This window comes from Zootoca vivipara, chromosome 2 (genome assembly GCF_963506605.1).
Source record: "Zootoca vivipara chromosome 2, rZooViv1.1, whole genome shotgun sequence".
Classification (NCBI taxonomy): Eukaryota; Metazoa; Chordata; class Lepidosauria; order Squamata; family Lacertidae; genus Zootoca; species Zootoca vivipara.
The window spans coordinates 54,168,346-54,192,068 of NC_083277.1; the positions used below are offsets into that span (position 1 = coordinate 54,168,346).

Below are 23,723 nucleotides of genomic sequence, written 5' to 3' on the forward strand. Positions count from 1 at the left end.
AACACTATGAAAGCCAGCAGATAGGGCATTCTATTATTCAAAGGAGGGGGGTTTCATTGTAAGAATACTTCTTTCATGCCTTCATTTCAGTGCAGGAGGGAACCAGTGGGTACAAAAAAAGGCCCTTGCAGGCACATGTGTGCCAGTAGGTGCCACACTGGTAACCTCTATTGTACTTAATACCTATTCTTGCAGTTTCTGGGAATTCAGGGTGTAGTTAAATGCTGTTGTTTGCAGGTACAGCATAAGTCTACTTTGTAACCTTTTTAATGGTAAGAGAATTCTGATCCTTGGTGTTGCATATTAATCATGGGGCCAATGTACAGTCATGTTTCTGGGGTGGTGTAACACCAAGCAGGCATGATGTGATCATCAGCCTCTTCTCACACCCACATATGATTTGTTTGCACACAAGGATTTTGTAATCTACCATTCAAAGTTGAGAATGGAAATCAGGAAGTTTTTGTTTCTTGGTATAATGAGTTCATTCAACCCCAAAGCAAGCTAAGGAGTGGTGAGGAATGGCATGTAGATGGCTTCACCTGAAACCTGTAGTTTCTCTTGACACCTCCTCCATAATTTATACAAGGTCTGATCCACTGCACTACTTGATCACTTGTATCTAAACAAATGTTGGTTTAACTTCCCATGAAGGGAAATGAACTATATTTGTGAGAGTTCATTGAAAACTAATTCCAGATTACCTGCTCTTCTGCAGGATGAACAGATCGACTGGGACAAGCCAGTTCTGTCCCAAACTGAGATTGAGCAAAGGATAAAAGAATACAACAGTCAGATCAACAGCAACCTCTTCATGAGCTTGGTAAGTTTCAGGAGAGATATAATTCTTAGCCCTTGTATAACTTGTAAGGTTAAAAGGTAAAGGACCCTTGGACGGTTAAGTCCATTCAAATTCGACTATGGGGGCATCTCCACTTTCAGGCCGAGGGAGCTGGCATTTGTTTGCAGACAGTTTTTTTCAAGTCATGTGGCCAGCATGACTAAACCGCTTCTGGCACAACGGGACACTGAGACGGAAGCCAGAGTGCACGGAAACACCATTTACCTTCCAGCCGCAGTGATAACTATTTACCGTACTCGCGCTGCTATACTTTTGAACTGCTAGGTTGGCAGTTTTACCTGTATAACTTGGTAGCTGAGCTTCGAAGGCCTATGTCTGCATTTGCTGTCCCAACATTGTAATCCTTAAAATGAAAACTACTGTATAGCAATCATTGCAAGCATATTCCATCCCTGCTTTGATGGCATCCTGTATTATTAGAAAAACCCTGTTCATTCCAAGGTTTGTGAGAATTAACTTCAGTTTCTTTGCCCCTCAGAGATACTGACTTGCAGCCTATTTTTATTCCTACTAACTTTTACAACCACGTGACCCTCATGCAATGCTTACTGTACTTCTGCTCCCACAGAACAAAGATGGTTCCTACACTGGTTTCATCAAGGTGCAATTAAAGCTGATACGGCCTGTCTCAGTACCTGCCAATAAGAAGGCGCCCTCTATCCAGGACACCAGGAAGTGCTCCTCACGCAGCCAGGCAGTAAAGCGGCGCACCTCATTCTACCTACCCAAGGACACAATCAAGCACCTGCATTTAATTTCTTGTACACGTGCCAGTGAGGTCATTGAAGCTCTGCTGAAGAAATTCATGGTAGTTGACAATCCCCGCAAGTTTGCTCTCTTTGAGAGAACAGAAAAGGATGACCAAGGTACCTGATCTCCCCCTTCCCAGTTTTTTGAGAAGCCAACATGTAACATATTGCAGACTTCTAAACAGCAGCTTGCCTGGTAACCTACAGCAAGTAAAAATTGGTTCCAGTTGGCCATGAAAGGAAGGTTTATCAGATGGGAAGAAGTTCATTTCTTTGCTTAGGTTGTTAGAATGCAGTGAACAACTAACATGAGTGTTTATGAGCAAATAGGCTAGTAAAAGTTTGTGGGCCCTTAATTTTTGCACTTACTTGTGAAGCTGATTTATTAATACATTGTCTGAGGCCAAGTGATGTAATTTTAGCAATTGTCGTAGAATAAGAAGAGGTTGAGAGATAGCAGTCTGTAAATCAAACAGAACAAGTTTGTTCACTTTCTACTGAAGATTCTAAATATAGTTCTGACTTCATTTTTGAAGTTTCAGCTGATGTAGCAGAGAAGCTTTATATAAGACTGTATTTTCATTATTGTTAATTATAGGTCTGTATTAGAGTGTGTCTCATCATTTTATGTTGCTGCTGACTGAGGCAGGCTGGAAGGAAGAAAAGCTGAATCTTCCTTACATCCTCTTTTCCTGACCTCTTCCCTGCAGCACTGCTTACTAAAAGAAATGGAAATGGGAAACTAGTGGATTAACAGCACCCTCTGCTGGCAAATAAATAGACTGCTTAAAGTAAACAAGGGCCACTCTGATCTGTCCAGGTGACTGTTATACAGAGTCAGGGTGATTGAGTTCTTCATTTAATTCCACTTCTAATGTTCTTGTGTGTCAGTATATCTCCGCAAGCTTTCTGATGAGGAGCAGCCCCTGCGTCTCCGGCTACTAGCTGGCCCTAGTGAAAAAGCACTGAGCTTTGTCCTGAAGGAAAATGAAACTGGAGAAGTCAATGTGAGTATTTGTCTTTATGGTTTGTCTGAGGTTATGTGGAACTGACAAAGCCTATAATATTTGCTATCAAGTTAGCTTTTATCTTGATCTCAGTAGATAAAAGAAGGGCACTCGTGCTCCTAGTTCCAGTTGTGTGGTTGGCTTTAACTAGTGATGCAGAGTAGAAACCTTTTCACCACAATTATTTTTCTTGCAGAAAACATTAAATTTATAAAAATGTATTGTTTAGCATAATTAGTGAATGCAAATTTGTACTCTGTCAGGAAGTTGTACCTTGAACATACATGGTTGCACAGCTCTGTGGGTTTGCAAAAATTATTAACAGCTGCCAGTGCTACATTATTTTTCTTTTTTAAAAAATTGGGGTGTGTACGGTAGGGATGCAATATGTGCTATTTGTAATCTCTTAAAATATTTACATGTGTTCCAATAAGAAAAGCCCCTTTAAGTAAAGCTTTGGTTCAAATATAGCATTTAAACTGAATTATATTATTCTAGCCTTTTCCCCAATCAAATAGTTGAGTTTTTTGGTTGTAAAAACTTGAAGTCAAACATGCTGAACTGGATGCCAATTAATGTTGGGGATCATAACATCTTTTGATTTAATGTATTTCAGAAAAAAACTACTGCTAATTTATAACTGTGAACAAAAGCAACAGCATATGTACATGCTATCTGTACTTGTTTCATGTTGACACATGATACATTCTAATAGATGGGAGCCTGAGGGGTTTTTAAGTTAAGGACTGAACCTTCAGTAAAAAAAATAATATTCTCTAGAGCATGATTTAAAAATTCAAACATTGTGGCTTGATGACACTTTATTGCCCCATTGAAAATGACCCAGGGACTTAATTGTAGAACAAGATTGATTATAGAGCAGAGCTCTTAAAGGTGATGTTCATAGTAGGAAAAAAATCAGATAATGGAATTAATGTGGTTGAACATAGTGCCTGGTCTACTCATGGATGCTGTTGATTGATTAATTCCCACGGTCAAGAGTGTATAACATGGGAGAATGAATTACAAAAGGATCTGTTCTACACTGTCCATAGGGATGTCTTAGCATTTGCAATAACAAATGCTCACTTTAGGTTAAAATCTTTCCTGAAATCTTGAAAACGCTAGTTACCTGTGCAGTCCTGTTTCAGTACTGTTCATGAATCTTGGAACGTTGTGAAATCCAGATATACCACCCTTATGCACACTGGATATTTTTTCTGCCTTGTTCTACATGCATACATCATTGACCCCTTGCACCTCTTTCCATAAGTCTAGGTTCCCTCCTTACCAGTAAAGCTGTTACCTGGAGTAACACTGCGCTCATGACTGTAATACTACAATGCCATCAGCACTGTGGTCACTACTTGCTTTTTCACACTTTTCTGCAGTGGGATGCCTTTAGTATGCCTGAGCTACAGAACTTCCTGCGTATCTTGCAGCGTGAAGAGGAGGAGCATATTCGACAGATCCTGCAGAAATATTCCCATTGCCGCCAAAAAATGCAAGAGGCTCTAGCCACCCGCACACCAGGTTGACGAGGTGCTCCATCCCAGACCCAGCACTCCAGTAAATATAAGATGCCAGATGCAGAGAAGTGGTGGAGCCAAGAAGACTACGAGTGAAGCGATCCTGCGATTGTGTGGGTTGAATGTATCTCTGGAGGGGCGTAGGGTGGGAAGGGACAACCGGGGTTTGTGAGCCCGTGACTGGTGCATGTGTGTGTGCTCTCCATGGAGTGAGTGGTTAATAGAGATGTTGCATGCATGATGCGATGGGATCAGTTGGGGAAGTAAGGAAGTGCCTGTGGGATGTGTTTGAAGATGAAAATTTGAGTAGCCTTGCTACAACAGCTACTTTCAAAGTGCCAGGATGCTAATGCCACTTTTATACCTACAGTGTGTCCAATTGAGGTTTATGTGGACTTGGTGTAAAGATCACTTGAGATTTAACATAAGCAAAATAAATCAAAGTGGCCTCAAACTCTGATGTATTCCCAAGAAGGGAGGTGGCCTTAGCAAGCACCTTCCTTCAAAATACCATTTTTGTATTTCTATCAGAATCAAACTTTGAAGCCCCATGGATTGTTCAATTATGTTCAATTATGTCTTTATTTGCCGAGATTGATACTGATTCATGTAACAGTAAGACTGCTAGCAGAATGGAACTACCTGCCTTTATAGACTTTGATCAGACTGTGGTCATACAAAACAATGAAGAAAAACTTTGTTGACTCCTATCTCAGATGGATCTGAATGGGAGTCAAGAGTAATGGAACCAGAATTAAAAAATGCCAAAGGAAACTGATTAGCAGAACCCAAATAAAAGGCAGAGTTCCTGATTATTTTTCTGATACACAGGAAAGGGCATGCAGACCAAAATGCACCATAATTGCAATACAAATAGTATCTAGAAATGATATTTGGACTATGGTTGATTCCGCAGAAAAAAGGACTATAAAAAACAATATAATATAGAATAGTATGATAAGAGCAGTGATCAAGGACCCCCAAATAATCCATGGAAGAAGGAACAGAGAGACACTTTTTATTGCCCAGACAGAATTTATTTGTCTCTAGTTATTAAAAATCTGAAAACCAGGGGTATAACATCATCAGGATTCAGGTTTCTCTTCTGCTGAAGGCAACCATAGCTTTGGCCACCCTCCTTTATATGTTGCAATCTCTCAATGGGCATGCATGAGAGGCATTGGTGTCTGTCTTGAAAGGCAACCTTGACTTGGGCACGACCTGGCAGGAAATAAAACTGTCTCTGTTTAGTAGTTGAACTTCCTTGGTGGAGGGGGTATTTGTACTGCAATAAGTGTTTTGTTCTTTTAAAGTCCGAAACACTCTGAAACACTCTCCAGACCCAGGCATCCAAAGGAAAATGGACCTCCTAGTCTTGGCTGACCCTTCTGGAGAGTAGTTTTTAAATTCAGGACTGTCTTGTTATTTGTCTTGAGAATCCAATGGATTAAAAACCTTGGGGGCTCAGGTTATGAATGGTGCTGCTTGTATACAAATCAATAAAAGATTCAGGGGTGAGAAATGCATGGTGTAATATGTGTTTGAGAACTACTTCTTTGTTGGGACAATAAGGTCATTCCACAGTCGATAAACTAGAGAAAAGTGGAAATTGAAGAATTGATGCTTTTGAATTATGGTACTGGAGGAGACTCTTGAGAGTCCCTTGGACTGCAAGAAGATCAAACCTCTCCATTCTGAAGGAAATCAACCCTGGGTGCTCACTGGAAGGACAGATCGTGAAGCTGAGGCTCCAATACTTTGGCCACCTCATGAGAAGAGAAGACTCCCTGGAAAAGACCCTGATGTTGGGAAAGATTGAGGGCACTAGGAGAAGGGGACGACAGAGGACGAGATGGTTGGACAGTGTTCTCGAAGCTACGAACATGAGTTTGACCAAACTCTGGGAGGCAGTGCAAGACAGAAGTGCCTGGCATGCTCTGGTCCATGGGGTCACGAAGAGTCGGACACGACTAAACAACAACAACATAAGTGGAAAATGCAGTTCTCCCACTAAGACTACTTCTGTTTTGTGCTCCTAACTTTGGCCCTTTGCCACCCATCACTCAGATTTCAACAAGGACATCCAACAGTTGGTGTGAAATCAAAATACAGATATATGATAGATTAGGGTCAAGTCAGGGTCCACCATAACTTTGAATTACAGCATCCTAGGATGGTTTCAGTTTGGTGTAGATGCCAATGAGAGAATCTCTAAAATGCATTCCTTATTTTTCAAAACATTTTCTGTTGCTAATTGCCCCTTCTGATACCCAAACTATATTTCCAAGCAAAAAGCAGTTTGTATTAAGGTGACTATTAACTCTGGAATTGAAGCAGAATAGGTGACCCCTAAACATAATGCCTTGCTTAGAACAGAGAGTTGTTGAGCCCTCACATACATACAGGACATCACATACAGAAGATGTTGATGCAGTTCTGTAAATCCATGTATTTATTGGTTAATAAGCCTATTCTATCTCCCACAACTGCCTTGGTGCCTGCTTCCAATAATGTTGTCAGGTACGTTGGAATCCACAAGCCATTTGTATTTATTTCATTTTGCAGATTTATAAACACTTCATGTCCAAAGGTACAATAAGATAAAATATAAAAATACATTCGAAAAACAATAGAACTATTTCTTTTTCATACCTTGCAGTTCAGACCTAGGCAGGATAGTGTACTGTACTTAACAAATGTCATCTGCAAAACAAAAACCCTGTGTGGCTGCTGGCTACCAAAGTGGTCTGCTGAAGCCACAGCAGACTGCCCATAAACCCCAGAATATCATAGAGGCTCCCTAAGCACCAGACACAGTGTCATCCATACCTCAGTGCCGCAAAGGCACGTTTTTTTCCCCCTTGTCAAATTGTGGCCATACAATTCCTCTGTACTTAATGGTTTGCTCTTTGTCAAGCTTGTGGGTTGGGCGCCATCCTGGCAAAATTTATTTTTCAGTCAAATAATTTGTGAATTAGATTTTTATATCCAAAGCATGGGTCATTGTGCATGTGATTCTCACAAAACTCTTCAATACATCTCCGTTTTCAACAACAGGAAAATGTATGCTGTGAAAGGAGTTACCCAGTTCAAGAACGACTGAACTGGATTTGTTTGTCCTTACTAGTGATGTCATAGCCAAATCATGCTATATAGTATCGTATGAACGTCGTAGGAGCCTGCTGGATGAGGTCAATGGCTCACCTAGTCTAGCATCTTCTGACAGTGGCCAACCAGATGGCTGTGAGAAACCCACAAGCAGGATTTGTGCTCAAGAGTACTCTCCCCTCCTGTGGTTTGTAGGAACTGGTTGGTATTCAAAAGCATTACAGCTTCCAAAATGCATAGCTGTCAACCCTCCCTTTTTTTTTGCGGGAAACTCCCTTATTCCAAGCCCCAGCTGTCAACCTTCCCTTTTTTTGCTGGAAATTCCCTTATTCCAGCACTGTTTCCCACTGCTATCCTGGTTTGTTAGATATACTGTAGTCTGTCCCCAGGACAGGTGAGGCTGCTGATCCCTTATTTTCAAATCCGAAAGTTGACAGCTATTCCAAAATGACATCATTCATTATGTGGTTCCCATTTCAGGTTGGTTTCCCTGTGTGATTCATATGGTATTATCAAGCTGACAACCCAGTGTAAGAGGGGGAGATGTAAAAGATCAAGGGGGGAAATGCCAGTGAATAGGAATTTGTGCATAACTTAGGGGATGAGGGATACATTCTGCCTCTGAAATAAACTTTCGGCCTAAAGATCAAAAGAGGTGAATTTTTAGTGCAGCCCTAATAACTGAGGGGAGAGAGAGAGGAAGACAGCTGATAATTTTGTTTACATCTCAACCTTAAATATATTTTCATGGATGCAGTTTGTATTGTTCTGGAAATAGAAATTGGCTTATATGTGCAATTGCTATGTTTCCCCAAACACTGCATCACACTGCACCTGTTCATAAACATGTTAGTTAGGAATAAGTCCCATTGCCTTGAGGTATGTTTTTTCAGCATTGCAGCATAAAATCATATATAAAAGTGTAACAGAAATTGGAAGTGTACCAGTGAGGCCATTGAAGCTGAATTTCTTGAATGACAGTTTCTTTTTACCAGAAAGGTAATTTGTTTGGAAACCAGCTCACATACTGATCTCCCTACTTGCATCAGTCTGCTTGTAGTAGCATTTTCATTAATGGAGGTCCTTCCATCCTATTGCCACTTGCTTAGAGGTGTGTTTGAACTGCAGTTTTCAGCACTGGATTCCGATGGAGGAAGTATAGCTGTCGGTCTCATTCGTCCTATTGCGAATATGGATCCTCCCCCCCCCCACTCAGTCTCGCCCTACACATGCAGCGCTCTCTCACCTCCACAGGAGAGCGGAAGTTGCGTCACACCGCTGCCCCGCTACAGAGCGGCACTTTCGACCTTTTGGAATGGACTTCCGGAGGCGGCGGGCCTGGAAATTGCGTAGCCGGGAGAGGGGCGGAGCTTTCCGGTGCGGGGAAGGTGCCGTTGCCAGCAGCCTCCCCGGAGGCACCGGCAGGCTCCTCTCCCTCCATCCGCTCCCCTTTCCCGGCCATGCGGCCGCTCTGAGCCATGGGCGCCAGCGGCTCCAAGTCCCGGGGCCTCTGGCCCTTCGGCTCGGGCGGGCCGGGCGGCTCCGAGGGGCCGGGCGGAGACCAGGCTCTGGCCCGGGCGCGGGGACTCTGCTCGGCCACCCCCTTCGTCTTCACCCGCCGCGGGTAAGAGCAAAGCCGACTGCTGCTGCCGAGGGAGCCGAGGGAAAGGGAGGCCGCCCTGACCTGCTCGTAGACCTTGCAGAGGCGGCGGCGGGACTCCCATCTCAACCCTCCCCGGTGCTCGTCCGCTTTCCTAGACCCTGACCCCAGTGCGAGGCAGGGACTCGCCAGGCTGGTTCCTTCCCCTTGCGTCCGCCTCTCCGAGTCTCTGCCTCATCCAGTGGACGGAGATGCGGCGCTGACCTTATGCCAGGGGAAGCGGGCATTTCTTTCCCGCGGGAGAGGCTCCGCCTGGCGCTTCTGGGGCCGCTTTCTGAAGCCTCCCTTGCGCGGTATACCAGGAGGCCATGGGTCCCCAACACAAGTTCATGTGCCGCTTGCAGAAAGCCTCGTGGGCGCATGTTGCAAGCTCGGTAGTTAAAAGGGCTCTGCCGGCCTTCAGCTGGTCTCTCTTAAGTTGTGATGCCCGAAGAGTTTGTCGGGCAAAGGGCGAGATTTTGTTTTCTGTGCGCCATCATGGTGCAAAGAGGTTTCATGGAGGTAGGGGCAATGTTCAGCTACTGAATATTGGCTTCCAGGTAATACGGTAGTAACTCCTTGTGCATGGCTCCTGGATTTAGATAAGAACATCTAACGCTCTGTTTTCCTTGTTGTCTGACATATGGGTATGTGGTTTATAGGACCTCTTTGCTCCAAAGCTCAGCTGATACTGTTTTTTATGTAGATGTTGAATTGCGACCTGGAGTATTTGGCAACAACAGAACATTTTGTAAAACCACCTAGGTTGTTTTTTGAGAAATTTAGAAAGTTTTTTGGACCAGTTTGTGGGGATAAACCTAGATTTATTCGGAGCTTGTAGAGTTACTAGCATAGCAAAAAATGTCCTCTTGCACAAAAAATTAGGTCCTCTTGCACTATTGTTCCCTTGCCAGCTCTTAAATTAGTAAATTTTCAGCTGTGCCAGAATGCCTGCCTTCTTCCAAAGTAATGACTGGCATCTGTATTTCCATTTTTGCTAGGCAACTGGCCAGATGTTGAATCGAATGCCTTTGTTGGCAGGCAGGCTGCAAAATTTCTATATCACAGAAGCAAAGGTGTCATCTTCATTTTGAGTTGCACATTCTTGCTATTTTCTCTTTTCTCATTCCCCCCTCCAATGTATCCTGAGAATTCCTGTGGATTTTCATACAGTCTGCTATAAATGTGGGAACACAGCAAAGAAATGAAAAGGTTATTGAATTCTAAACACTGCTTTGCCGAAGCAGTTGAGTACGTTAGTGAGGAATGTTTAAATTTAGACTTGACATAATTCCAGCTTTATAAATTTTGGGCAGTTGTTTAAAAGTGGCAGAAATACCATTTTAAACATTCTGTTGCAGGTCAGGAGCTGTTGGCATTTATGTAGCAGAAGTGATTATCCAATCTTGTCAGTATCTTACCTCCACGAAATATGTTAAGAAATCACTCATTGTGATTAATTATGATTAATTCTAGTTAAATGCCCAATCTGCTTAAATGCAACCATGGCACTTTTCTACGCTTTGGTTTTGCCATGATATAAACTTGTTTTAAATCAAATGTTGTCTCTCTGAGGAGAATCTGACATCTTGTCACTTCAGTAGTTCCACCAAGTGTTTTTCTTTTTCTATTTACTCTTGGCAAAAATTAATCAGGTTTGTAAGGTAGTCTTCAATATGTGTCTACACATACCTTGAAATGTTACTGTGTTAGAGCATCTGCTTTGCATGCAGGAGGATGCAGAGTCAGTTCCTAAGATCTCCAGGTATGGCTGGGAAAGATCTGTACCAGAAGCCTTGGAAAGTTGATGCCCGTCATTGTAGACAATATTGAGCTAGATGGCTTGACTTGATAGAAAACAGCTTTTTATGTTATTACTGTGATGGAATATGATCTCAATAATTAATGGGACTGCATTTACTACGAGTTTTGTGGAAAAATTAATTTGTTCTGTGTAAACTATTAGTGCAAGGGTGGGCGACCTGCAGTAATACTGGTTGGGAGAGTAGGTTGATTAGTAGTAGTATGGTTTCTGCTCTTTTTAGACAACTGTTACGCAGAATTTCCCCCTCACAATTAACCTCCTTACTGTAGTGCTAGGGATGAGGAGCTAGCAAATGGGTGGCAGCAACAGCTGCCAGCTAGCTGGCTTGCTACTACCGGTAGCTCTCAGCTGCAGATTTGAAAAGCAGCTGCTTTTGCTTCTTCTGTCTGAAGCTTTTTCTAAATGTTTTTCATTTCTTCGCAGCTCTATGTATTACGATGAGGATGGTGACCTTGCCCATGAGTTTTATGAGGAGACAATAGTCACCAAAAATGGGAGAAAGCGTGCCAAGCTGAAAAGAATCCACAAGAACCTGATACCTCAGGTAACACAATCAGAAGTAAAAGGGAGCTGTTGCAAAGTGGTTTCAAGCTAACACTTGAGGATACTGAGCAACAAGAGGGTCTCTGAGTTTATACCAAGGGTAGCTAACCTGCTGCCTTCCAGCTATTTCTGGATTCCCATCAACCCCATCCAGTGTAACCACTGGTCAGGCATGATGGGAACCGTAGAGATCTGGAGGCCCACACATTGGTCATTCCCATGTGATTCCTTTGAATTTTCATAGAAGTGGTTTTCTACCTTGCCAGCTTTATACCATAGTATTGTCTTCTGGAGTACTGGATTTGATTGTTTGTGGGGACACTAAGTACCCAGCCTTCATTGTGTGCGGCAACAATGGTTGCTTCTGTATTCGCCATCTTGAAATCACTACAGATGCGGTTCTAGGAGTCTTTGTCAACCTTCCCTGGGATTTTTTTTAAAATAGTGACAAAAAACAACCTAATTTTAAAATGCTTGTTCAAGTTCCTGTATTCAGCAACTGTCACATTCTTCTAAGAACATCAGCCACTCTGAATTTCTGTCTTTTGTGTGAGCATTTTCACCCCTCCCATTCTGAAAATCTGGTGATATCTGCTGTTGGGAGGGAACAGTTAGGAATTGTTACTTTGTTGTTTTTCAGTCCTGACTCTGCTCTCTGCCGTGTGCTGTGTGCAGTTTAATATCTTCTGTAGACAAGATGGCTAAGTGAGAGGCTGTAACACTCACAAAGCCAGATCTGTAAATATGCAGTAGTTAATAGAAATAAATGAGGAATGTTTTGAAACCTCTACAAATGCTTCTGCTGTTTACTGCTGATTTGGTGCTCATAAAGCCCAGTTATGAGTCCATGATTCCCGGGTGTATGCTGAAGGTGTTCCAGACGTCCTGCCCAGGCATAGGGGCCTAAGAAGACCTGGACAGATCCTGGCATTTACCCACATATGGTAGCAGGCGGATGGTTGCTGGTAGCAGACTGGTGGTTGCAGATGGCTATTGATGGTTGGATAATTGGATGTTTCTGATCCATTTCCATCTGATGCTGCACATCGGAGTTGAGCTGTGAGCTGAAGCTGTTTTTCAAGCTGCTGTTTGATTTACAGAAAGGTATGTTGCTGGCTGCCAGGAAGACAGCAGAGACGCTTTTCCAGTTTGCCTGTTAATTGTGCTGAGTGGGGAGAGAAGTTGCTGAGAGAGTCAAGAGTATTTGGGGTGCATGAAGGGAAGTGTCTTGCTGTTAACTAAACACAGGCATGGCTTCTGCACATTCTGGCCAGATGTCTCTATCTTTTCCTCTCCTTACACCAGAGACCTATCCTACATGGCAGGTCAAAATGAAAGCACTTTTACAAAGGGAAAAGCTTTACCATATTATAGAAGATGACCCCCCTAATGAGGATGATGATGGATGGCCAGCGTGGCATGAGGCAGACATGAGAGCCAGGGGGACAATTATTCTGAGTGTCCAGGACCAGTTGTTGGTCAATTTGGAGAACCAGCAGACTGCACGGGCTGTTTGGAATAAACTTCGAGATATGCATCTAAGACAAAATGCAGGATCCAGTGTGCTTTTCTTTAAAAAGCTGTGTAGGCTGGAATTACAGAAAGATGGTGATTTGCCCAGCCATCTAGCCCAGTTAAAACGTCTCAGACAGGATCTTGTCCAGCGAGACTTAAATATTTCAGAAGCTGTTTTTGCAATGCTTATCATAAACAGTTTGGATGAATCTTATGATGCTGTAGCTGCTCAATTGTCGTCTTTGCCCAATGACCGTCTAACAGAAGATTATGTGTCTAGCGTGCTCTTGAATGAGTGGGATCGCAGACAGACTGCTAGAGAAAGCAGGGACAAGGCTGTTGGAAATGCTTACAAGCCTTCAACAGGGGAAAGTGAAAGTGTTGCAAAAGCTCTTAAAATGCGCCGCTGTTTTTCTTGCGGAGAGGTCGGCCATTTTAAAAATCAGTGTAAAAACTCTTCAAAGAAGAAGAGCAACTTCAAAGGCAAAAGGGGAGGAGGCCGAAAACCCCAAGGGCCAGCTGCATCAAAGGCTTTGATCTCACGCAGTTCTAATCAACTCACACGTTCTGTTTTTGTTGTCGACTCAGGAGCCACAAGGCACGTGGCCAATGATAAAAATCTCTTTCTTCATCTTGAGAAACAGGGAGGAGCAATTCATCAAGCGGATGGAACGACTATTAAAAGTTTGGCTCAGGGAACGGTTTCTTTGCAGAGCCTTAATGCAACAGTTAAAAATGTTATGTATGCTCCTCATTTGCAGGATAATCTCTTGAGTGTTTCTCAGCTAGACGCTCAAGGATTTAAAGTGGTGTTTGCAAACTCTCGGTGTGAAATTCTTCGAGATAACAAACTCATTCTTTATGCTAAGTGTGTTGATGGTTTATATGTATTGCCTTTTGTTACAGGTACAGCTGCTGGAGCAACTAAAGAAACTGAAAAGGCATGCTGTAATATATCAGTAGATAAGAATGAGAAATTGCATAACCATTGTATTCATGATTATCATCGTTTGTTTGGTCATTTGCATTTCCAGGCAGTAGGTAAAATGCAAAATATGGTTGAGGGCATGAAAGTTCAAAAGTGTCCTTATCATATGAAATGTGTCTCATGTGCAGAGAACAAAATTAAGCAAGCTCCCAAAGGTACAAAATCTGGGAGGGAGGTTAAGAAACCTTATGAGATTGTGCATGCAGACTTGGTTGGACCTCTAGCACTCTCTAGAGGAAACTCATGTTATTTTTTGGTTCTGATAGATGCCTATTCTAGATATGTTTGGGTCTATATGTTACAAAAGAAGTCTGAAGCCTTCTCCAAGTTTCAAAAATTTTGTGCATGGCTCAGGAATGTTCACGATGAGCATGTACGTTGTCTTTTTACTGACAGGGGTGGAGAATTTTGTTCAGAACAGTTTGAAAACTTTACTGCTGAACAGGGCATAGAGCACATGACTGCCACGCCCAGATCTCCATGGCAGAATGGTTTATGTGAAAGAGTAAACCAGACCTTGCAACAAGGAATTAAAACTCTGTTGCATGATTCAGGCCTACCCAACCCCTTCTGGGCTGAAGCTCTATCGTGTTTCACCTATATTTACAACCGCAGGTATCAATCAGCCATTGATTGCACCCCATACGAAATGCTGTTCAAAAGGAAACCGTTTGTAAAACATTTAAAAATTTTCGGTTCTGAAGTTTGGGTGCACACTCTGCAAGGTGACAAACTGAGCAAATCTGGTCAACATGGCATTTTTCTAGGTTATGAAAAAGGTTCCTATCGTGTGCTGATGACAGACACAAACACAATTAGGCTGACCAGAAGCATGGATTGTAATCCAAAATGGGACAAAGTTGGCATTTTTCAATGTCATCCCATTTCAGATGATGAGGTGGTTAAACCAATTAACAAAGAGGCAAAACCTGTAATTGATGCTGATGGTAGCACAGATTCTGACACTGATACAGATGATCAGAATGAAAAGACCTCTTTTAAGAAATCAGATGGGTCTCACACTGATCTAGAGGTAGAATCTTTGCCAGATACAGGTCACCATTCTCCCAAGGAGGAGGAACCAGACCCAGAGGATCCCAGAGTATTGCGTAGATCTGAGAGAACTACCAAGGGACAAGCACCTAAACGATTTTCTAAAGAATTTGCTAAAGCTGCTATTTCAGATATGGCTGCCACTAGCAATCCAAACTCAGTTTTTGAACCAACTAACTACAAAGAGGTTCAAAATTTACCTGAAAAAGATGCCGAACCTTGGCTTAACGCCATGAAAGCTGAATTGAATTCCCTAAAGCAAAATGACACGTGGGAATTGGTTCCAGTAGAACCAGGCATGAAACTTGTAGACAGCAGGTGGATTTACAAAACCAAGACTGATCAGACTGGTAAAGTGGTCAGATATAAAGCCAGATTAGTTGCACGTGGTTTTTCTCAAGTTCCTGATCAGGACTATCATGAGACATATTCACCGACAGTCAAATTTGAGACAGTTAGGCTGTTGATGAAAATTGCTGCAGAAGAGGGCATGACCATATCTCATCACGACGTAAATACTGCGTTTTTGTACGGAGTTCTCAATGAGAGTATTTACATGTCACCGCCAGATGGAGTGCAGATAAAAAAAGGAATGGTGTGTAAATTAAAAAAATCCTTGTATGGTCTAAAACAAAGCGCTCGATGCTGGCACACTAAACTGACAGAAGTGCTGTTTTCCTTAGGTTTCAAGCAAGGAAAGGCTGATTCTTGTGTTTTTGTTAAAGAATCTAACCAGCACAAATTGTACTGCATTTGTTTTGTGGATGATATTTTGTTTTTCTGGAAGGATGCAAATATTTACAAAACCACTCTTGCAAAACTGCAAAAGCATTTTGATATGAAAGACCTAGGGGAAGTCAGCAATTATCTCTCACTGGAAGTAGAGAGAAATAAGCAAGGTGATGTTTTGCTGCATCAATCACGTAAGATCAATGATGTGATTGAAAAATTAAATCTGACAGATGCCAATTCTGTAGACACCCCCATGGTCACAGGGTACCAACATGATACTAATGCTAATGTTTTTCCTGACACTACATTGTTCAGAAGTGTTTTGGGTAAACTTAGTTTTATAGCAAGGTGCACAAGACCAGACATTGCTGTTAGCGTAAATTTGCTCAGCAGATATGTAAATCAACCTACAGTGCAAGACTGGAAGGCACTGAAACGCATAGTTAGGTATTTAAAAGGCACTATGCATTACAGGTTGAAGCTTACTAGCCAAAAATCTGGAGGTCTTGAGATCTATGCCGATGCCAGTTTTGGTAGTGATACAACTGATGGCAAGAGCACCTCAGGTGTGTGTTATTTGTACAATCAGTGCCTATTTGATTGGTCTTGTAAGAAACAGGCAACAATAAGCATGAGTTCATGTGAAGCAGAACTCAACGCTTTAAATTTTTCCCTCATGAATGTAGAGTGGTTGTTGCAACTATGTGAGGATATGAGAGTAAAAATTTGTTGTCCAGTTCAAGTTTATCAGGACAACAAAGCCTGCATAGAACTAATCCATTCAGAAGGGTGCAAGCAAAGAACAAAACATTTGCTAATCAAATTGCACCGTGCCAGAGAATGCATTCAGAAAGGAGTTGTAAAAGTCTCATATATGCCAGGGAAAGAAATACCTGCTGATGCTTTGACTAAAGCTGTTAATAAGGAACAACTTGGTATATATGTAAAGAAATTGCTTTTGTGCTAGATTTTCATAATGGTCAGAATAAAAAGGGGGAGGTTGTGAGCATTTTCACCCCTCCCATTCTGAAAATCTGGTGATATCTGCTGTTGGGAGGGAACAGTTAGGAATTGTTACTTTGTTGTTTTTCAGTCCTGACTCTGCTCTCTGCCGTGTGCTGTGTGCAGTTTAATATCTTCTGTAGACAAGATGGCTAAGTGAGAGGCTGTAACACTCACAAAGCCAGATCTGTAAATATGCAGTAGTTAATAGAAATAAATGAGGAATGTTTTGAAACCTCTACAAATGCTTCTGCTGTTTACTGCTGATTTGGTGCTCATAAAGCCCAGTTATGAGTCCATGATTCCCGGGTGTATGCTGAAGGTGTTCCAGACGTCCTGCCCAGGCATAGGGGCCTAAGAAGACCTGGACAGATCCTGGCATTTACCCACATTTTGAACTAGTGATAAAAGACCCAGGTGCCTCATTTCTAGAACTGGATTGCAGTAAATATGAGCACCAGTTTACTTTCATATCATTCTATACTGGGTTATTGAGGATTTCATAATGAATGATGGGAACATAATAAATATTTCATTATTTTAAATAATTTTATCCTGCTTTTTTGCAACCTCATGGCAGCTTAGATCAAATACATTAGTCATATTGAACCAAAGTAATTTAAGACAAAGCAATCCGTGTTTTTAATAATAAGATTATATATCATGGCATAAATTAGCAGGCATATGATTTGCAACATAGGTGAAATTTGTACCCTGTCTGGATTTAGGAGAAGAGAGAGCAGCTCCATGCTTCCTTAGGGAAGCAGTTCCACAACATTGGGGCACTAATTCTTAGGATGAATTACATCCACACCTGTGTAGGTGGTCCAAATAGATATTAATACTGCTGTTAGGTACAAATGTTGTTCTTGTAAGATCCCTTCATAGTAGTAAACTCCCATGGCCTAGATCAGGCATCCCCAAACTTCGGCCCTCCAGATGTTTTGGACTAAAATTCCCATTATGAATTATTGAATTACGGTGCTGGAGAAGACTCTTGAGAGTCCCATGGACTGCAAGAAGATCAAATCTATCCATTCTTAAGGAAATCAGCCCTGAGTGCTCACTGGAAGGACAAATCATGAAGCTGAGGCTCCAATACTTTGGCCACCTCATGAGAAGAGAAGAATCCTTGGAAAAGACCCTGGTGTTGGGAAAGATTGAGGGCACTAGGAGAAGGGGGCGACAGAGGACGAGATGGTTGGACAGTGTTCTCAAAGCTACGAACATGAGTTTGACCAAACTGCGGGAGGCAGTGCAAGACAGGAGTGCCTGGTGTGCTATGGTCCATGGGGTCACGAAGAGTCGGAAACGACTAAACAACAAACAACAATTCCCATAATCCCTGACCACTGGTCCTCTTAGATAGGGATCATGGGAGTTGTAGCCCAAAACATCTGGAGGGCCGCAGTTTGGGGATGCCTGGCCTAGATCCATGGAACTGTGCACTTATATCAGTGGTCCCAAGAGTTTGAATTTGTGTTTCAAATGGCTTGAGGGAGTTTCTGCTGTTGGAAGAGAAAAAAATCAAGCATTTCATTGGATATGACTAAAGTAGTTCATTGGGTCTCAGCCCATGCCAAAATCATGGGTAGAGTTTGCCTGATCAGTTTACCATGAGAATGAGAGGAGGCTAAAAAGGCCGGCCTTGCTGAACATGAACTGATGTGTTGGGAGGCTTGTGGAGCTGCTTCTGGTTAGAATTACTGCAAAATTCTAGTGACTATAGCTGTGTAAATGAGCAGAGGAGAAAATAACATCTACTAGTGGATAAGAAAGCTGCAGTTGTAATGGACAGTGTTTCGCATTAACAACAAAAATTCAGATTCTTGGGAGTCACAAGGTGCCCTATTGTTATAGAGAAGGCAAGGCAGTGCTGCCTCAAATTTTAGTCAGAAAGTAATATGGCTTGTGATGACTTGGTAAAATTGTAGATGCCACTGCTTGGTATATGGTAGGATTTCATGCTGGAAACATGATGTGTAAAGTTCTGTTGGTACTGGGTCACTTGAATGAAACTCTTAATGATGATCCAGCACTTGAGAAGAGGAGGATAAAGAAGGCTTGTTGTTCTGTTGTTTGCCCTGTATGTGGACACTGCTTCATTGGAGGTTTTTAAGCAGAAATTGGATGGCCATCTGTCTTGGATGCTTTAGTTGAGATTCCTGCATTGCAGGGGGTTGGACTAGATGACCCTCGGGGGTCCCTTCCAACTCTTCAGTTCCATGATTCTGTGCCTATCTCAAGAGCTTCTGACACCCTTTGTTGAGCACTACAATCCCGAAGATAAGGACAAAGGTAACTGTCTGTATAGCAGTAAGTGTAAAATCTTCACTGTAGATGTACCTAAGCATGGGAAGTGTGGACAGTCAGTAATGGCTGTCATAACCTGGGTTTGTCAAAAGGTTACTCTTCTGATTGTGGACCCATTGACCAGCTTGATTCTGCCTTGTAGCTAGCACACCAGGGGACGTTGTTGGATATGCATATAGTTCAATGGCAAATACAAGTCTTGTTATCTGGTGCTATTTATAGCCATTAACTATAAAAAACCTTCCTGTGGCTACTGTTTCTATAAGCATAATGGGGGGAAATGCCCTTTGCTAATGCTTTTATATTATGGACTTCTAGAGGCTTGCATAACATCTTCCATTTGCCATTTTTCAAATAAAAGTAGTGATGAAATATTTTCACTTCTGCGCTGTGGCTCTCAATATTGCTTGTGGCGTATAATTCTCTTGAGAAGTGATGGACCAAGTTTGTCAAATACCACTAATGCATGACCAGTTAGTTTTATGAGGCAGTACTTGGAGGTAGCATACCTTCCAATCAATTTATTGTTGGAAGAATCTGAATGCAGCCAGCATGTCCTAGAATTACCACACCTTGATTTAATAAATTGAGATATGAATGAGCATTTGCATGTTTGCACATATCTGCTTTGTTCCTCCCTTCATGCAAGGAGGCAAACGAGCCAGGAGGCCATTGTTAAACATAACTTCCTATTAAGTGTCCAAACTGGGAAATGTTGATTAATGGTTTCAAATGAAGCCAACTTTAAACCTTCATCTCCTGACCTATCTGTAAGCTATGGTTTACTGCAGCTTCCTGGCTCGTTTGTCTGCTTGTGTATATGGAGGGACAAGGTAGATATATGAAGCTTGTTAGCATCTCCACTTATGAAGCCAGGATGTGATTATCCAAAGCTTTTCACTTGGCCAAATTAATATAAACTCCCTTATTAGCCTTGCTTTAATCAGATGAGTTTACTTTCTAGTCCATTGGAAGCTTGACGGCTTTCTCCGTTCCATTAGCATTCAGCAAGAATGGGAAACATCTGAATTACTTAAGGCCAAAGTAGATGTGAACATGAAAGATGATTGGTGGCAGGTTAAACTGAGTAAATGCCATGATTCTGAGAAGGGGATTAGTAAAAAAAAAAAAATCTCTCCTGAACCCTTTTCTGTTCAAATCTCTCCTCTCCCCACTTCCTAGCTGCTGTTTAACCTACAGGACAAAACCTATATAGGGACCTAATAACTTTGCAGTGGGAAGGAGCTTCCAATGGAAAATGGCATGGTGGGCAAGAGCTGAACATAAGTACCTAATAAAGCGGGGGGGGGGGATTTAACTCCCTTCTCACAAACACATTTAAAAGGCCAAAGAATGTTTAATTGGCCAAAGGCCTGTTTAAAGAAAAATGTTTTTACCTGGCGACTGAAGATATGTATTGAAGGTGCCACGCAAACCTTCCCGGGGGAAGCATTACGAAAATGGGGAGGTATTGCAGAAAAGGCTGCATTCTCATGTTGCTGCCCTCAGAGCCTCTCGTGGAGGGAGCACACAAAGAAAGGCCTCAGGGGATGATTGCAGGGTCCAGGTCAGTTCATATGGAGGCAGACGGTCCTTGAAGTATTGCAGTAACTGGCCATACATTTGCAGCTCATGCTGTTTTCTGATCCTGTATCTCAATTTGTTCCTGTCTAGTTTCTCGTTAGAGTCATTCCCATAACCTAACACAAATAGCCCCATTGCTTTGGTATGGCTTTTGGGCCAGTCACCATTAAGCAAGGAACTGTATTAACTCGACTGGCACCATGTCCCTTTATTCCACATCATTTTTAGCCTGATTTCCAAGTGGCATTATCTCATCCTTGTTGCATCTTTCTCTTTACAGGGCATAGTGAAACTGGAGCACCCTCGGATACACGTGGACTTCCCTGTTATCATCTGTGAGGTCTGAGCCATGGAGGGCAGTGTGAACTGTCAGCGTGTGCTATCAAGGCACCTTACTTGCCCAGTTTTACTGTACCTCACGTAAACCAAGCTAGGCAGCCACGTCTCCCTTCAGAGTGATGGATCAAGAGCACAGACGCATGGTTAGCTTTGAAGCTTGTCTGCTAGGATGAGGTGACAACGGCTACGGCACTGACGGCATCATGGGATCGTATAATCAGGAATAGCATTGGCTAGGGATGTGTGTTGGTAGGACCTGTGTCACGTGAGATGTTTCGCCTTGTTTAGTGACCTGCTCAAAAAAATCCCCCTTGCTGAATTGAGTAAAATCCTTTTATCAGCCATTTATTGACATTTAGGTGGCAACAGATTTCAGGTGTCTTGAGACCACGGAGAACCGACCTGCACCTTTTTCTGACCAGGTGGCCTGCTTTCTGAGTTCCCCACCAGTATTCTTTAAATGCTGACAATGAAGTTTCTGTTTATATGCTGTATATGAGAGTAAAGGTGAGCAGTAAGCGCCTTGTGCTTCTCCACCCCTTTCCTCAACGTAACATAACTGAATAATCTAATGCTGTGCTGTACTTGGAGGGGTGGAAGATGATAACAGAGCTGTACCTAACAGAGTTGTTCAAGGCAGGGTTCCCTATTGAAACAGACTGATGTGCAAGCCTTGCTCCCCCTCTCTCTAATATCTTCCTAGTGAGTTGCACTATTTCCTTTGCAGGCAGTGTCTTTTTCAACTTCACTGCTTGGAAAATTCCACTGACTTCTTCCTATGCTGTGGCACATCAGTAGAGGCTGTTGGCAGCAGCAGCAGCAGCAGCAGCATCTGAGCTTGCAGTTTTCCTGTGGAGCCTTACCAAACAGGCCACCTCTTAGAAGGCGTTTGTCGACAGGTTCTGGTTTCATTCCAAAGTAGACTTCCTTCTTGTGAATCTGCATCTTGTGACTGGGTTGTATTCAACTAGCTTTTACATGGGAGTATTCCCATTAAAATTAATAGACCATGGTAAGTTGGTCATGGTAATTAATTTCAGTGGGTCTACTCAGAGTAAAAGTGGAGAGTGCAAGGCAGATTGCCATTTCCCTCCCCACTCCATTCTTACTGCTGACATTTTCCTCTCTCTATATATATATTAAATCAGAAATAGGTATCACTGTCCTTTTAATCCATCTTAGGTTTTGCTGTTGGCACTAAGGCAACTTATGTTGCTTTTATCAAAATGTTTACCAACCTGATTGTATGCTTCCCCTGCCCCTTTCCTCCAAAGGGAAAACAAACAAAATAATAATGTACTGTGATCTTCCTTTGACACTCTCCTCGACTCTTTGGATTGGGCCAGGTATTGCCTGATATGGGAGAATGCAGCACACTTTAAAGGAGGGCGATGTGTTTTGGGAGGGCTCTACCCTTTTCCCAAATGTATGAATGTGAAACGTTTGGTTTGTAGGGCCACTTCCCAAACTTGACTTGAGTATCACTGGTAGCTATATATGCTGAATTGGTACACCTGCCTCTCCTTCCCAAGTTTTTGCTTCTAAGATTGAGAGCTACCTGCTGCTGAAAACTGAACAGGCAAAAAAAACCCTGTCAGAGGCACTCTTTATCTTTTGAAGACGGTTTCATATGCAATGCCTGCCTGCCTTTTCTGCCAACTCTCAGAATTTCTATAAAGCTTTAAAACCGAACTGTGGGCGAGTTAGCTGTAACGGTTGGTTCATTGCACAGCATATTTTCCTTCCCTGAGCATGTCATTGCCTTTCTGAGCACTTCAGGCATTTGCTACCTCAATGTTTAGTTTAAATTCGCTGGTGCAAAGCTGTGCCTTGCCAGCAGCATCAATAAGTTTGTGTCATGTGTGTGTCATCTCTGCACCTACATGGGAATCCTTTTTAAGCACTACGAACCAGGTTAGAAACAATGTGGAGTTTAAGTGGCAATGTTGGCTGAGCTCTATTCAGGGACTGTCACATTTGCCTGGCTGTCACCCTTTCAACTGTATGTCTAGGGTTGTATGTTAGGATTGTTCCTCAGTGAACGGTGGCTTCCTGAGCTGCAGCTGCTCTTCCATGCAGAACTTGTGTATTACGATACAGGTGTAGAACTATACAGTTAACCATAAAAGGGTAAGAGCATAAACTGTTGGCATTGGCCCTGTGACATATTTCCATCCTCCATCTTCATGTGTTGCTTATCTTTTGGTTGAATCTCATTTGGGTAATGATGGGAAGCTGGCATCTTTATCCTTCACTGGGGAAGGAAGTGTCCACTACCAAAACAAGAGCATCCCGGGGGTGGAGGTGTGTTTGCAAAAACTCATTGGAAAGCAAGGCTCTGTCTCTGCACTATTGTGCTTAACGAGTTGCAGGCTGAAATCAGTGGGAGGAGACTTCCTTATTCTTGAACAGTATAGTTGACAACAGATATCAAGCCTGCTGTTTTGCCCCACAGCTAGTTCAGAAGAAGCACTTTGCTGTATATGAGGGTTGTTTGTTCCATCTTCACACTAGAGAGTTTTCTCTGTAACATAGGACTTGATAGTCATGAGAGATACTGGGCGTGAAAGGCTCGGTGGTGACACCCTTTGCAATTTCCTAAAATACCCAATTTATGTTATTTCATTAGCTGTCTTGGTTTTGAGCAAGCAAATACCCTGTGGTCAGAAAAGTACTGTGCAATGTTGGCTTTCATTCCCCCCGCCACTTCTAGTGCTTATATCCATCCTGCTGGGGACCTCCCTCCTACTGGAACCTAAATGGAGCCTGTGCCCAGAGAAAGCTTCATTTCTGCCTAGCTTGAAAGTTCTCCTAAGATGTAGCAGACTTCCTGGAGCTACCGGCAGCTGCTTTCAATCCATTTCTCTAAAAGGCTGGCTTGCCCACTGAGACTGTAGCTGTGCAGTTAAGACTTCCTGGATTTTATAATCCTACC

General features: G+C 42.5%; 2 protein-coding genes across 3 annotated transcripts in view; both read left to right on the forward strand.

Annotated features, from left to right (window-relative positions):
• Positions 1-8,542, forward strand: part of RASSF1 (Ras association domain family member 1) — a 31,250-nt gene extending 22,708 nt beyond the window's left edge. For both annotated transcript variants that reach the window (XM_035106047.2, XM_035106049.2), the window contains 4 exons: positions 719-823; positions 1,431-1,728; positions 2,503-2,618; positions 4,010-8,542. In XM_035106047.2, the coding sequence (XP_034961938.1) occupies positions 719-823; positions 1,431-1,728; positions 2,503-2,618; positions 4,010-4,156 (666 nt within the window). In that variant the 3' untranslated portion in view covers positions 4,157-8,542. The remainder of the gene's footprint in view (positions 1-718; positions 824-1,430; positions 1,729-2,502; positions 2,619-4,009) is intronic.
• Positions 8,543-8,627: 85 nt separating this feature from the next.
• On the forward strand, positions 8,628-22,419 carry TUSC2 (tumor suppressor 2, mitochondrial calcium regulator). The gene is made up of 3 exons (XM_035106046.2): positions 8,628-8,879; positions 11,143-11,263; positions 20,730-22,419. Exons 1-3 carry the CDS (start codon positions 8,734-8,736, stop codon positions 20,793-20,795), a joined length of 333 nt encoding a protein of 110 aa, XP_034961937.1. The 5' UTR covers positions 8,628-8,733; the 3' UTR covers positions 20,796-22,419.
• The last annotated feature ends 1,304 nt before the right edge of the window (positions 22,420-23,723 follow it).